At 33.3% G+C, this 16,487-nt stretch overlaps 2 protein-coding genes across 4 annotated transcripts in view; one reads left to right on the top strand and one right to left on the bottom strand.

The window, feature by feature from the left end:
- The first annotated feature begins 1,857 nt into the window (after positions 1-1,857).
- On the top strand, positions 1,858-2,501 carry ppp1r17 (protein phosphatase 1 regulatory subunit 17). The gene is made up of 3 exons (XM_067377210.1): positions 1,858-1,995; positions 2,202-2,324; positions 2,431-2,501. Exons 1-3 carry the CDS (start codon positions 1,884-1,886, stop codon positions 2,499-2,501), a joined length of 306 nt encoding a protein of 101 aa, XP_067233311.1. The 5' UTR covers positions 1,858-1,883.
- Positions 2,502-4,165: 1,664 nt separating this feature from the next.
- Positions 4,166-16,487, bottom strand: part of pde1ca (phosphodiesterase 1C, calmodulin-dependent a) — a 93,358-nt gene continuing 81,036 nt past the window's right edge. For 2 of the 3 annotated variants that reach the window (XM_067377334.1, XM_067377335.1), the window contains one exon: positions 4,166-4,518. In XM_067377334.1, coding sequence (XP_067233435.1) covers positions 4,355-4,518 — 164 coding nt within the window. In that variant the 3' untranslated portion in view covers positions 4,166-4,354. Of the gene's footprint in view, positions 4,519-8,955; positions 10,535-13,410; positions 13,468-16,487 lie in introns of those variants that run through there. The other variant, XM_067377336.1, reaches the window with a different exon arrangement.

Below are 16,487 nucleotides of genomic sequence, written 5' to 3'. Positions count from 1 at the left end.
AGGCTGTGGCTGTAGTCAGTTGTAGCTCTTGTGTTTCTGTTTGTCTCTTTTTTCTGTTCTCTTCTTTCCTTCAGTGATTCTGCTTGTTAACAGGCTTGTTAATGCTAAGATGATTTTAGAAATTATATATAAAGATTTTGTGGCTCAGATAAGGTCCATTTATTTTAAGGCCGGTTTATTTCTTTACTCTTGGCTGACGTGGCATTGCTATGGCCTGCTTGTGGCTCAGATTTGGCAAACAGGAGCGGTCCGGCCCAGGTGCTATTATTCCACATCATACTATGCATGCCAGATGTGAGCCAGATCTGGGCCGACACAAAGTTGCTATCCTTATCTAGTTAGATCAGGTTTTAACGTTTACATGTATGTCCTTGACAGATGCTCCCTTGCTTTGGTTGGCATATGAATGGTTTAACAAGTGTTGTGTTTAACTGGGTAGACAAGGACGAAGGTGCATGAAAAATCAAAACCACTTCACACACTCTCCATACACACTCCACATGGGAGGAGGAAACACCATTCACATCAGAGGAGAATAAAAAAGACATCAAAGCCTGTCAGCAAACAATATGTCCACATTGTTTTCCATTATTATTCATTTTCTCTTGTTCACGCTCTCCATTGTGCTCGTAATGAGTTGTGGTGAGTGTGGATGCGTCGCAAATTGCACAAATGGTTTATTGTTATCTTAAATATTATTATTTATGATGTGGTATGATTTAATTAAATGCAGATGGACACAAATCAAAAGCAAATCACTGCGTTGACAACATTCAGTTTGAACATAATCTAGCTCAACAAACCATCGTGTTTAAATCACTGCAGAAAGTGTTGAAGTTGTTTCATTTACCTCAATGACGTGCGTTCGTGGAAGCTGGCATGACTGACACATGACAAGGACCCCTGTCACCATGACAACAGGCTCTAATGGAGACAGAATTGGAGGAGGTCCCTCCTCCTAAAGTACATAACCCCTGTCTTTGATCTGGCCTGCACTCGCTCCGTCTCTCTGCTGCACTGAGGTAAGGCCCCTCTCTCTTTCTTTTAATTCACTTCTTTAGTTTTTTTCTGAATCTAAACATACATATTAAATATTTTAGCAATGCATTATATTTAAATAAAATGTAGACTGTTCAAAGTATATTGTATGTGTGTTTGTGTGTGTATATATATATATATATATATATATATATATATACACACACACACACACACACACAATAATTTAGAATATAGGCCAACTTTATTGTCATTTATAAAATGTACAGTCCATACATACATATATGGGCTATTTATGATGCAGTATGTTTTAATTTTAGATGCACACATCGAATTAATATACTTTATATATTTTCTGTATATACTTTATATATATAATTGTGATGTTTTAAGCATTATTAATGAGTATCTTACTTTGCATGTGAATAAATGCAATAATATTCATCAGCGCTCAAAAGGCCTTAAAATAAAAGCAGAAAATAGAAAGTAGATTTGTTTTTCATTGCTGTTGGTGTTATTTTTTAATTGCTGATTGAGCCTCAAATGCAAATGTTGCAATTTTTTGTTGTTGTCGTCAAATATAGATGGAGAACATACTTTTTTTTTTTTTTTTGAAAAATGAATGTTAACATGGAATTAAACATAATTAGTGATGAATCTGTTTGTTAATTTAATGTGATGCATTTAAGTATCATGCTTTGCAATGACATAATTAACCATAATAATACTAAATTCAGAACCCAAAGACCAAAACATAATCATTTTGTGAAGTGAGAAGCTGCTTTTGTTTAATCAGTTTGCTACCATTCTCAGATCTAATAAATATGCTTTCCAGTAAATATGACAGAGCCTTTGTCATGTATGTGTGTGTGTGTGTGTTGAACATGAGCTGTTATCTGATATCTGAACAGACTGCTGTAGGGAGCATGTCCACTGACTGTGTGAGGTCACTCTCAGACAAAGCCGAACACACACTCACCATGCATGAACATCTCTGTGAGTACCAAGGGTTTTTTTCCCAATGCATTTGTGCATGTATATCTGTTTTTTTAAGGAAAAGAAATATATAAAGACAATGGAAGGGTCAGAATTTAGGTGAACAGCATCCACCGGGACTATTAAGGCGGTAACAGATGGCGACAGACTGACTGATACATACAAACCAGTGCGTGTGAACCTGTTTCTGAAATATTCTCCTGCAGATGGGAACGCTGAAATGGACAATCAGAAGCACAGCTCTGAAGAACATCAGCAGGATAAACTGGGACAGAAGAAACCCCGCAGGAAAGACACTCCTGTACTCAACAGCCCTCCACTCATACCAGGCAAGACTTTGATTTCTCATCCTTTCACTCATCCATCACCCTCACACCCTCTCCATCCATCTCTCGCTGTCTCTTTGTCTCAGTTCCTTGCGTTTTTCTTTCGCAGGCGTGAGATTGATGAAGACAGAGGCACGATTGATTCATCAGGAGGATGAGGAGAAGGAGATGAAGAAGTAGATGTGTTGCAAAACATTGTTTTCATTGTTGTGTTATTTTTGATCGTTGACTGAGCCTTCATTAAATGTAGGTTTTGCAGATATGTTTTGTGTTGTCATGTCGTCATTTGAGTTCTACGCTGAAGAAACACAACTGGGAGTGAAGCATACAACATCCATTTAATTACAACATGAACATTGCCGCATAAATAGTGTGAATTTGGTCATTATTCATATATCATATTGTCTAAATTTACCAGCAGATCTCTTATAATAATTTTAAAAAGCAATGCACAGTATAGTATATACATAGTACATGTACAGGTGTGTCAGTGTAAGATTATATTTGTACAGCAGGTTACATTAACTAGGTAAATCTCAAGAACATGTTCAGTTCATATTTCACCCCAAAATCAAAAAAGCTGGGAAACAAAATATTTTTTTGCAATTAAGCAGATTTTGCTCCCTAATTCACATTATGGTAATGCACAAAAAGAAAAGAAAAGAGTAATAGGCCTATATTATTTTTTAATGTATTCAAACATCATGTTAGTATTTGTTGTATTGCCTTTAATTAATGTTGATAAATGAATAAATAATAATAATAATTGTATGAATACTTTTTAATATATATTTAGCTCTGTTTTTGATAAGTACTCCACCAGTGTTATATATATATATATATATATATATATATATATATATATATATATATATATATATATATATAAACCCTTAAATATATACTTTATATTGCAATTAAGCTGATTTTGCTCCACAATTCTCATACTGGTAATACAAAAGAATGTAAAAGTTAAATAATAATATACTATTTTCAAATATTAATAGATCATATAACATTAATTAATAATTAAAATTGCAATAATATTATATATATATATATATATATATATATATATATATATATATATAATTTTTTTTTACCTCATGATTCTCATTTGCTCTGACATGCACTGTGAGCTGTAAGATCTTATATAGACAGGTGTGTGGCTTTCCTAATCAAGTCCAATCATCATAATCAAACACAGCTTGACTCAAATGAAGGTGTAGAACCATCTCAAGGATGATCAGAAGAAATGGACAGCACCTGAGTTAAATATATGAGTGTCACAGCAAAGGGTCTGAATACTTAGGACCATGTGATATTTCACTTTTTCTTTTTTAATAAATCTGCAAAAATGTCAACAATTCTGTGTTTTTCTGTCAATATGGGGTGCTGTGTGTACATTAATGAGGGAAAAAAAATAACTTAAATGATTTTAGCAAATGGCTGCAATATAACAGAGTGAAGAGGGGGTCTGACTGTATATATATACTGTATATATATATACACATAATATTTAATATAGTTATATAAAAAATAATATATGATTTATTTTTATATATAAATAAATTATTACATATTAACAATTTTATTACATATGATATTAATGTCAAAGTATTGCAGATTTTACATCCCAATTACATTATAGTTTGAAGAATATATATATATATATATATAATATAAAAATTAATGTAATGTAAAATTAATTAATGTAATATGATCTATTAATATTAGAATATAGTATATACATATACAATTATACATAATCATTTGATTACAAAAAACTTATAGGTAAATCATCCAGATACACTAAGATAATAAGAATCTTTAGGGAACGGCTTAATTTTTTATAGAAATAATGTCACAATGTAAACAACCTTATTGTATTGTCTTTATGAAAAATATAATTTCTTTTTTCCCTTGATTTTGGGTTGAACTGAAATAGCATCACTCATCTACAACATCACTGCAGAACAGACGTATTGCTGTGTGTGAAGCAGACTCGAGTGTGTGCAGTGCTGTAGATGGGGTCACCTCCCCCGTCTCAGAGAGATGCTCTGGAGATGTCTGGCCTTGCTGCGGGGGTCTGTGGGTTTGGTGTCCTCTTTCTGCGGGCGGGAGGGCAAGTAGGAGTTGGCACAGTAACTGGGTTTTTTACTGTATCTGACCAGGTGGTATTTGCGGCGAGTCGGAGCTGCAAAAAACAGACCAGAATCTTAACGAGGAAGCTAAACTATTAATTTCTGTACATTTTTAAAACAAAGTTCAAATATACCAAAATAAAGACTCAAACTCATCATCTGAGCCCTTTGAGTAAAGATTTATTGTCACAAAAGTGCAATTAAGGAGCATCGAAACAAGCATGATCACATGACCACACCTGCCTTTATGATTTGATATTTTTCTTTTTGAAATAAAAAGTAATGAATGCATAAACAGACATTAATGTAGAAAAAGCGAACATACAAAGAATAAAATTAAGATTAAAACATTCCCATGACAAATTAATCTCTGGGAAGTAATAAAAAGGTAAATGAAACAATTTGTTTGGATATAAAAAATGTATATGTGTTTGACTACAGTGATGCAGTACACTAGATGGCCAACAGATGGCTGCACAGCACCATATGATTTATGTAATGCCGATCAGAATATTCTTTTATTTTACCAATGAAAAATGGTCTTTAAGTGATTAAGAAGGTACACTGTACGTGAGGATTTCAAACCAAAACATAAATAAAAAATAGCTTAGTTTTGACATAAACAGGTTTCCTGACAAACACATGTACTCAAATGAGGTGAACACATGACATTACTACAAAGCAGAAGTAAACACTCATTAAGGCAAAATCTTACTGTGCCATATTTACTCAAACCTCAATATTCTATAAATGTACAGCATTTCACTTCCATAATCTCACATTCTGAGCCTAAGCATGAGGTTAAAAAGAGCTTTGCTGATATTTCAAGATTCCAGAGGCGATACATTTCTAAAAACAGTTATAATCAAAGAGAACTATAATGTATAACTTAGTATAAGTATCATAATCCATAGAAGAACCATTTTTGGTTCCACAAAGAACCTTTCATTGAGCAGTTCTTATAAAATCCATTTGCTAACACTTTATTTTGATAGTCCACTTTAAACATTCTACTAACTATGAGTAACTTTGCAACTAAATGTCAACAAGCAGTCATTTGAGTATTAGTAGACTGTCTGCTTAAAGGGTTAGTTCACCCAAAAATGAAAATTCTGTCATTTATTACTCACCCACATGCCGTTCCACACCCGTTAAGACCTTCGTTAATCTTCAGAACACAAATTAAGATATTTCACTGGTTCAATAATAATATTATAAAGCAACGAGAATATTTTTGGAGCGCCAAAAACAAAATAAAGTCTTATATAGTGATGGCCGATTTTAAAAAAACTGCTTCATGAAGCATCGGAGCATAAATGAATCAATGTGTCGAATCATGATTCAGATCGCGTCAAACTGCCAACGGCTGAAATCACGTGACTCTGGCGCTCCGAACAGCAGATTCGACAAACTGGTTCATCTGTCCTCCGATGCTTCCTGAAGCAGTGTTTTGAAATCGGCCATCACTAAATAAGTTATTTAGTTTTTTTGGCGCTCCAAAAATATTCTCGTCACTTTATAATATTAATATTGAACTACTGTACTCACATGAACCGAATTAAATATGTTTTTAGTACCTTTATGGATCTTGAGAGAGGCCTCACGGAGCTATCGGATTTCAATTCAGATATCTTAATTTGAGTTCTGAAAATTAACGAAGGTCTTACGGGTGTGGAACGGCATGTGGGTGAGTAATAAATGACAGAATTTTCATTTTTGGGTGAACTAACCCTTTAATATCCGCAAACACTTTGACATTTTTATGCTCTATTTTATGCTCCCCCAAGACATTTTACTTACTATAATTACCTTTGCATGTATGTCAACTTACTCTATAACCCAAACCCTAACCTAACAGTCCACCAATATTCTAATAAGAGTTAGTTACAAAGTTACTTATAGTTAGTAGAATATCTAAAGTGGAGTATTGAAATTGTGTAACTATGAAGATTTTAAAAGTTCTCCAGTGAACCATCAATGACAATAAAAAACTTTTATTTTTAAGAGTGTGTGGAAATTTAGCAGGAGAGGAGGAGCATTAAACACAAAATAAAAAACTGTCTAAAAAAATGATATTTTATAATGGCACAGCATCAACCAATCTAAATGAGCTTTGCAAAGTTCAGCAGCACAGCTGAGAAGAGCAACACACAGACATTCACATCTGACTTGAGCTTTTCCAGTAAAATAAATGAGATCTCTTCGAGATGTCGTTCAGATCTGAAGAAAACGTTGACACAAGCACAGAAACAAGAAAGCTCAAGATGTGCGTCATGACTCTAAACAGGAAGATGAACACGAATGACAACAGAGAATAACTCACAAGGATCAGGAATTAATAACAGATTTAAGGCAACAATGCTTCTTTCTTTTTGTATCTTTCTTTCTAACCATATAAGTATGCATTAATGACAGCTTGCAATGACCTCCAGTTAAATGACGTACAGACATTATAATCATCTTTGGTTGAGGCAACAGAGACATTTACACAGGATTTCGCTGCCTATTTATAACAGCCTATTTTAGGAGGCCTTTCTTTCTTTTTTTTTTTTTCTTTTTTTTTTGTTGTTTTCTACATTTTACCATTTATGTATGAAACTAATATACAGAAAGATTCACATGAACAGGTGCATTATACCGTGTGTGAACACACTCTGAGAAGATAAATGGCACAGACATAAATACCTCGCTAGGACAGTGAACTAAAGACTAATATCAGCATGCAGCATCTAACACATCAAGATGCTCATGCTTTATTCTATATTTCTTTATTTACCAGACTGAAAAACAAAAATGAGATCCTTTTTTATCTCTGTCAATTCTCTCAGAGATTTAAGTAAGCATGAATAGTACACCTTCAACAATTAATGTATATTGTTCATTGTTCATACCAAATGTCCCTATAAACACTTCATAAATAATATAATCTTTTATATACATCAAATACAAAAATAGAAGAAAATTCAAAATACAACCTAATGTCAAAATAATTACATTTACTACATTTTTAAGGTCAAAGAGCTGACGATGGTTGGAGAGGTTTGAGAGAAAAATTGGCCTAACAGATTTGGCTCATAATAAAAAGAAAATCAGTTTAATGTATTTAAAAGGGCAGCCATTTTAAATACTTTTTGAAATATGTAAAAATTACCCAGACAGCAATAGAATCTTACGGAAGAGGATTAGGGTCAAGCAATAATAAAAAAATAAAACCATCTCGAGATTAAAGTTGTTACATTTCGAGAAAAAAGTCGAGATAAAATGTTGAGAATAAAGTCATTAAATTATGAGAAAAAAGTCATTAAATTACATAATTTAACAACTTTTTTTCTCGTAATTTAATGACTTTATTCTCATAATTTAATGACTTTATTCTCAACATTTTATCTGGACTTTTTTCTCCAAATTTAACGAAATTTTTCTCATAATTTAACGACTTTTTTCTCGTAATTTAACAAATTTGTTCTCATAATTTAACGACTTTTTTCTCGTAATTTAATGACTTTATTCTCAACATTTTATCTTGACTTTTTTCTCGTAATTTAATGACTTTATTCTTAACATTTTATATCGACTTTTTTCTCGAAATTTAACGTGTTTTCTCGAAATTTAACGACATTTTTCTCATAATTTAACAAATTTGTTCTCGCAACTTAATGAATTTGTTCTCATAATTTAACGACTTTATTCTCAACATTTTATCTCAACTTTTTTTCTCCAAATTTAACGAAATTTTTCTCATAATTTAACAAATTTGTTCTCACAATTTAATGACTTTTTTCTCGTAATTTAATGACTTTATTCTCAACATTTTATATCGACTTTTTTCTCGAAATTTAACGAAATTTAACGACATTTTCTCATAATTTAACAAATTTGTTAAATTACGAGAAAAAAGTTGTTAAATTGCGAGAACAAATTTGTTCAATTATGAGAAAAAATACGAGAAAAAAGTCGTTAAATTGCGAGAACAAATTTGTTCTCATAATTTAACGACTTTTTTCTCGTAATTTAATGACTTTATTCTCAACATTTTATCTTGACTTTTTTCTCGAAATTTAACAACATTTCTCTCATAATTTAACAAATTTGTTCTCGCAATTTAACAAATTTGTTCTCGTAATTTAACGACTTTTTTCTCGTAATTGAATGACTTTATTTAACATTTTATCTCGACTTTTTTCTTGAAATTTAACGAGTGTTTTCTCGAAATTTAACAACATTTTTCTCATAATTTAACAAATTTGTTCTCGCAATTTAACGAATTTGTTCTCATAATTTAACGAATGTCTTCTCATAATCTAACGACTTTATTCTCAACATTTTATCTCAACTTTTTTTCTCGAAATTTAATGAGTTTTTTCTCGTAATTTAACAAGTTTATTCTCAACATTTTATTTAGACTTTTTTCTCGAAATTTAACAAGTTTTTTTCTCGAAATTTAACAACTTTAATCTCGAGATGGTTTTATTTTTTTAATATTGCTTGGCCCTAATCCTCTTCCGTAGAATCTGGCCCAGATCCAGCCCACATCTGGTACATGTGGATTACATGCGGACCAGATGTGGGCCAGATCTGGGCCGACGCTATGTTGCTGTCAGGGTATAATGTAAATATTAACAATTTGAGTAAAAAGTTGAAAAAAAAGTACATTATTAATTACTAATTAAATATTTCTTTCTCATTTTACATCATAACATTTGTATTTCTAAATCCTTAAAGGTATAGTTCACCCAAAAATGAAAATTATCCTATGATTTATTTGCCCTCAATCCATCAGATGAACACAATCTGAGAAATATTTAAAACTATCCTGGCTCTACCAAGCTTTATAATGATAGTGAATAGGGTCCAAATGCATCCATCCATCATAAATATAATCCATATGGCTCCAGGGGTTAATAAAGGCCTTCTGAAATGAAGCAATGGGTTTTTGTAATAACTAGCTTCCGACAGATAGCCGTACACATCGGTTACTAATTTGGTGCAAGTTGACTTGCGCACTATGTGTACGGTTGTTGGGCGGAAGCTAGTTATTTTACTTTAAAAAGTTTTAAATATGTATATTTTTCTTACAAAAAAACATTGTTTCATTTCAGAAGGCCTTTATTAACCCCCTGGAGCCATGTGGATTATATTTATGGATGCATATTTTGTGCTTCAAAATCACTACCATTATAAAGCTTGGATTATGGAAGAGACAGGATATTTTTAAATATATCTCTGATTGTGTTTGTCTGAAAGAAGACAGTCATATACACCTAGGATGGCTTGAGGGTGAGTAAATCATGGGATCAGAATGATTTGAAAAATCTTTTATGCTCAAAGTGACATTGGCAAAGGATTCTGGGCCGTTAATCAAACCCTCAATCACAAGAAGCTCCTGAATGTACAGGGGACACACATGATGGAAACTGTACAGTATCAACATTAGAACAGGACAATGGCAACATCAAATCTACAAGTAACACAAACAATGATAAAAATAAGAGGTAAATGAACAGCAGTTCTGCAGACATTCTTTGAAGCGATGGCTCGTTGAAGGTGATCTGGTGGCATGAGCGCTCTGAAGTTCTTTGAAGTTCTCCGTTCACTGTCTGTACAGGTTTGGCGCTTGAGCGGTCGGCAGATGTCGTGCCGTCCCCGGGGAAGAACATCAGCTGGGATGATTTCCACAGCCATGACACGGGACACATTTCTTCTACATTTAGAGTTTCTAAAAGCCACCGCACACTTGACGGTTTGCGTTAACGATATGCGCTGCGCCAAAGTCTCAGTTCTCTGATGGTTTTGTGCATCTCTGAACCATAACTTGGCATACATCCTTAGATGTGAATTAAAAAGAGTATGAAAAAAATACGAAGATCCATCAGAGACAGAAAGATGTGATTTCAAGAGAGAAAAGATGAATAATAAAAAAGAACCACCAGGTGACAGCATAGTACAGGATTTGGAGTCCTGCAGAAAGGACATGGAGCTGCTAGTTTGCATCGGGTACAGATGCAGCGGCTGCAATGTCTGCCAGTGAAGAGGGGGAGATCCCACAGTTACTGTGCTCGTCTTCTGAGTCTGCAGAGGAGAGCAGATATTTGGCACATTTAGAGCTCTTGTTCCACAGCTCTGACTGATGTCTGACAGGGGAATGAGGTGCTATGACAACTGACATGCCACGAGTTCAGATGGAGGGGATTGAATTGAATTTGACGAACTAATGCTGATGGATCTTTTTTCTTTTTTTTTTTTTGTCTGCAGTTCTCACTGCCTTTATCATTGCAGAATGATGGTTTCAAAATGATTCTAAGGGATACTTCAATGATGTTATTCCAAACCCACACGATTTTCTTTCTTTAGTGGAACACAAAAGGAGTTAATTTGCAGAATGTCTTGGCTGTTCTTTCATACAAAAAACGTGAACTGGGATGGGGGCTGACAAGGCACAAAAAAGCACCAAAGAAGTATATAGCTCCATAAATGACTACTGGTCATGTGGGACATGCGGCAAACAGTGATGTTTGACATTAAATCTGGAACGATGGATCGTGATGTGGCATGTTTGAAAGCACTCTAGAACAAGTACTTTGTGTCATATATATATATATATATATATATATATATATACACACACTACCGTTCAAAAGTTTTTTCAGTAAGATTTTTTAATTTTTTAAAAGAAGTATCTTCTGCATTTATTTGATTAAAAATACAAACAAAAACAGTAATATTGTGAAATATTATTCCAATTTAAAACAGCTGTTTTCTATGTCAATACAGTAAAGTGTAATTTATTCCTGCGATGCAAAGCTGAATTTTCAGCAATCATTACTCCAGTCTTCAAGTGTCACATGATCCTTCAGAAATCATTCTAATATGCTGATTTGCTGCTCACGAAACATTTATAATTATTATTATTGTTGAAAACAATTATTTACATTTTTATTTCATGATGCTATGATGAATAGAAAGTTCAAAAGAACAGCATTTGTCTGAAATCTAAATCTTTTGTAACATTAAACACTACAGTTCAAAAGTTTGGGGTCAGTAAGAATTTTGATTTTATTTTTGGGGGATAGAAATAAAATTAATCAATACTTTTAAACTGATCAAAAGTTACAGTAAAGACAATTATAATGTTAGAAAATATTCTATTTTAAATAAATGCTGTTCTTTTGAACTTTCTATTCATCGAAGAAATTTGAAAAAAAATTGTACACAACTGTTTTCAACATTGATAATAATAATGAATGTTTCTTGAGCATCAAATCAGCATATTAGAATGATTTCTGAAGGATCATGTGACACTGAAGACTGGAGTAATGATGCTGAAAATTCAATTCAGCTTTGTATCAAAGGAATAAATTACACTTTACTGTATTGACAGAAAACAGCTGTTTTAAATTGGAATAATATTTCACAATATTACTGTTTTTGTTTGTATTTTTAATCAAATAAATGCAGGCTTGGTGACAGATACTTCTTTTAAAACATTAAAAAATCTTACTGACCCCAAACTTTTGAACAATAGTGTATATATATATATATATATGTGTCCTTGAAAAATACAGTTTTGTATAGTTTATATCTCACAATTGTGACTTTATATCATGCAATTCTGAGAAAAAAGTCAGAATTGCGAGATGTAAACTCGCAATTGCAAGAAAAAAAGTAAGAATTGAGAGATAAAAAGACAAACTTTTCTTTTGAACTTTATATTCAGAAGAGAATCCTGGAAAAAAGGTATAACGTTTTCCACAAAAATTTGAAGCAGCACAACTGTTTTCAACATTGATAATAATAAGAAATGTTTCTTCAAATCAGCATATTAGAATGATTTCTCAAAGAATCATGTGACACTGAAAACTGGAGTAATGATGCTTAAAATTCATCTTTGCATCACAAGAATAAATTACATTTCAAAACAGAAAAGAGTTATTTAAATAGTAATGTTTCACAATATTTCTGTTTTTTTTTACTGCATTTTTGATAAACTCAATGCAGCCTTGATGAGCATAAGACACTTTCAAAAACATCTTATCGACCCCAAGCTTTTGAACGGCGCTGTAAATTAACTTGAGAAACAACACTAAATAAGATTTAAATTTCAGTCATATATTATAAGTCACACGGACTACTTTAATGGCGATTTTTCTTTTTTGGATCTCGTTTTTGTCCTTTTTGGAACAAAAGCCACGGTTCCCTTTCGCATTCACTGTATAGGAAAAACACGCAGGACATTGTACCCGAAAGAAAGTCATGCAGGTTTGGAACAACACAAGGCAGAGTAAAAGGTTTCCTTTTTGAACTCTTGCTAGAATGAGAAATTCAGAGGTGAAAGAAAATGCATGAAGGTGTCAAATCAACATAACGTGGGTTTTGCTGCCAGATGCCTTGATGAGAGGAAATGAACCTAAAGTAACTCTCCTGCTGATAGCGGCTGAATCCCAATTGACGTACTGTCTGTTCTACCTCCCAAATTATAATTTGCTGTACGTACTATCTGTTCTACCTCCCAAATCTTAAGTATGCCTAGATAGCAAACTACTTCGATTTGATTTTTAGGAGGAATGTATTCCTGGATGTTTATTTGGACCAGTGTGACTCCCAAGATGATAGTTTCTCATGTTATGTGAGTGCAATTTTATGATGTTGTAGTCAGTGTAGTACATTGTGTCTTTATCAGGTGCAACACAATAAAGCAAGCAATAAAAACTCAATAAAAGCTCTTCCATGTTAATTTGAGTTTTTGTCCTAACCAGTTGTGATCTGGGTAGCTCCACCCTCAGTGAAATCCCATTGGTCAAAACATCAGATACATTCTGATTTGCTGTAATTTTTGTTTCCATTGTGGACACATTTATACGTCTGGTTAGAACACAGTGTTAATTGTACAAATTAGGATTCAGCCACTATGTGATGCCAATAGCAGTTAAAGGAGATGATGGTGTTACCGTCTGATCTCTTGCTTTCACTGTCGTCACTGTCAGGTGAGTTCAGTTCCTCGTTTCCTGACATTCAGATAAGACATGGGTCACTAACCGAGTCCGCTTAGGGCAAACAAACAGACAAACAAACAAACAAACAAAAGAAAAGACGAGCGCTTTTCTAACCTAAGCACTCATTTCGCCTGCTATACTAACCATTTAACAGCATTATTGCTCTGCGTTCTTTCCTGCAAGGTTTTGTTTGAATTTGTCAAGCGTATCCTTAGTTGTTAAAATGCAGTATATAATTTTCTAGCTTCAGTAAAACATATCTGACAAGAACATAAATGCATATGCACTACAGAATTCAGCATACTTTTGTACACAGTGCTTGCAAACCACAATACAAGCTACATTACAGAGTAAGTAGTATATAACACCAGTTTGAGGCCTTGATATACTTCAAGCGAAATTGAAGAATGAACTGGTGTGACGCCATTTTGAACAAAATCAGGCCAAAATTAAGTTTGTTTGGAGTTCATTTCGGGAGTTCGAAAAAGCTTGCCAAAGCAAACTTTCTGGAAAATTTCATTCTAGATAGTAAACACCTTCAAACTACCATTGGTCTGTGGCGATTACATAATAGGTAGGTGTGGCTCTGAGGTTCCGCCTTCTTTGACTTGGAATCATTTCTTCAGTTCAGTCCGTTGAGGTCAGATGTGTGTAAAAACACAACCACACTAGAGAGCTGCTTTATTGTAGAAAATTAAGTGACACAGTCACTTTTTTCATGTTTAATATGGTAAAACTGCTGCTTTAAAGCAATTTATTATATAAAGTGCTATATGAATAAATGTGATGACTTGACTGGAGTGTCGAATTGCAGAGCTGGTGCAAACATATCCACAGATGCTTTCTTAAAGGGTTAGTTCACCCAAAAATGAAAATTCTGTCATTAATTACTCGCCCTCATGCCGTTCCACATCCGACCTTCGTTCGTCTTCGGAACACAAATGAAGATATTTTTGATGAAATCTGATGGCTCATTGAGGCCTGCATTGCAATGACATTTCCTCTCTCAAGATCCATAAAGGTACTAAAACATATTTAAATCAGTTCATGTGAGTACAGTGGTTCAATAATATTTCACAATATTCCTGTTTTTACTGTATTTTTAATTAAATAAATGTAGCCTTGGTGAGCAGACGAAACTTCTTTTAAAAACATTAAAAATCTTAGTGGTTCCAAACTTTTGGACTGTACTGTATATATTTGAGAAATATTTACAAGTATATGTATTAATTTATTTTTTTTATATAATTTATATTAAATATATATAATTTTTTTGTACATAACTAACATATTTCTCTTAAATACATACATTAATTTGTGTGTATTTATATATATAAACATATTATTTACACACATTGGGTCTCATTCATGAAACACGAGCAGAGCGAATTTTTGTGTAATCGAGTGTAAAGTGGTTCTGGCGTAAATTTTCGGATTCATTAAAATGTTCGTATTTTCCAAATGTTAATTGGTACGAAAGAAATCTACACCTGCTCCCAGCCACACGTAAATAGTGCGTTTAACATCCGAACGTTTTGCTCATTAATAATGCTGCATCTTAATTCACCTTAATCGGGTACATATTTACACAGCATTTTGAAAAAAATATTATATATAGTCATTGTAATGTATAATGTAGATATGCTCGATGATGATGGTGGTCCTCCTCCAGTTTGAATACGAGTTTGAAAACATTTGTTTTTTGCAGTCAAGCTTCATGTCGAACCATTTTCTTTTCACTTCTGGGACTGTTCGAAATTGGGACTGTTCATCTGTTAACAGATGAAACTCCATTAACAGCATCTGTAATATGATGCCAAGCTTCCTTTTTTGGGGGCCTGATACGCCACTATATATGTACGGCACGCTTAAAATGTGGTGTTTTGAATGAACTTCTGATAATAAAACTTCAATTTCTGCATCTGAGAAATTTATCTTTTTCATTCGCTTTTGAGAAGACATGTTGAAATCCTTCGTTTGGTGTCATAATATGATGCCCATATATAGTTGTCAGTCAGATTTTATGGGCGGGATTTATGGTTATTGAGAATGAGCGTGCACGCGCGTCCCATTTACGACCGATTGGAATTCATTAACACACACATTTCACTATCACTTCTGACATTTACGAAGTATTTGTGAATCAGAAGAAGAGTTTTCGGGAAGGTCTCTTTATGTGCAAATCACTCACATATTTACGAATGTTGCATGAATGAGACCCATTACTCACACATATATTATGCAAACTCAAACTTTTATTTTGTATGCAATTAATCGCGATTAATCGTTTGACAGCCCTAATTTTTATATATATATTAACATTCAAAATGCTTTAATAATTTAATAGTCCAATAGACAATATCTAGTGATGGCCGATTTCAAAACACTGCTTCATGAAGCTTCAGAGCTTTACAAATCGAATCAGTAGTTCTGAGCACCAAAGTCACATGATTTCAGCAGTTTGGCATGCGATCAGTGACAGTGTTTTGAAATCGGCCATCACTGGATATTGTTAAAAAGTCGTTATTTTGTTTTTTGGCACAGAAAAAATATTCTTGTCACTTTATAATATTAAGGTAGAACCACTGTAGTCACATGAACTGATTTAAATATGTTTTTAGTATCTTTTTGGATCTTGAGAGAGCTGTCAATGCAGGCCTCACTGAGCTATCGGATTTCATCAAAAATATCTTAATCTGTGTTCTGAAGATGAATGAAGGTCTTACGGGTGTGGAACAACATGAGGGTGAGTAATTAATGACATTATTTTCCTTTTTGGGTGAACTAACCCTTTAACTGCTGTTTTCTCACCTCTGTTATTTTTGTTGTGTTTATTTTGTTATTGAGAGGAGTATGCGCAGAATATATTGACATGTTCATCTAAACGCCAAACTCAGCAGTGTGGGTGGTGTTGAGATGTTCGCTAACAGTATACCGCTGGTCATGTATTTCGAATTTCTTTTCACTCCTAAGCAAAGAACGAAAAAGAACGTCGCCTAGAGTATATCGGGGCCTTAAACAGTAAACTACAC

Source organism: Chanodichthys erythropterus, chromosome 23, assembly GCF_024489055.1.
Source record: "Chanodichthys erythropterus isolate Z2021 chromosome 23, ASM2448905v1, whole genome shotgun sequence".
Classification (NCBI taxonomy): domain Eukaryota; kingdom Metazoa; phylum Chordata; class Actinopteri; order Cypriniformes; family Xenocyprididae; genus Chanodichthys; species Chanodichthys erythropterus.
Note: the sequence above shows the minus strand (reverse complement) of the source record. Positions and strands in the feature narration are given on the sequence as shown.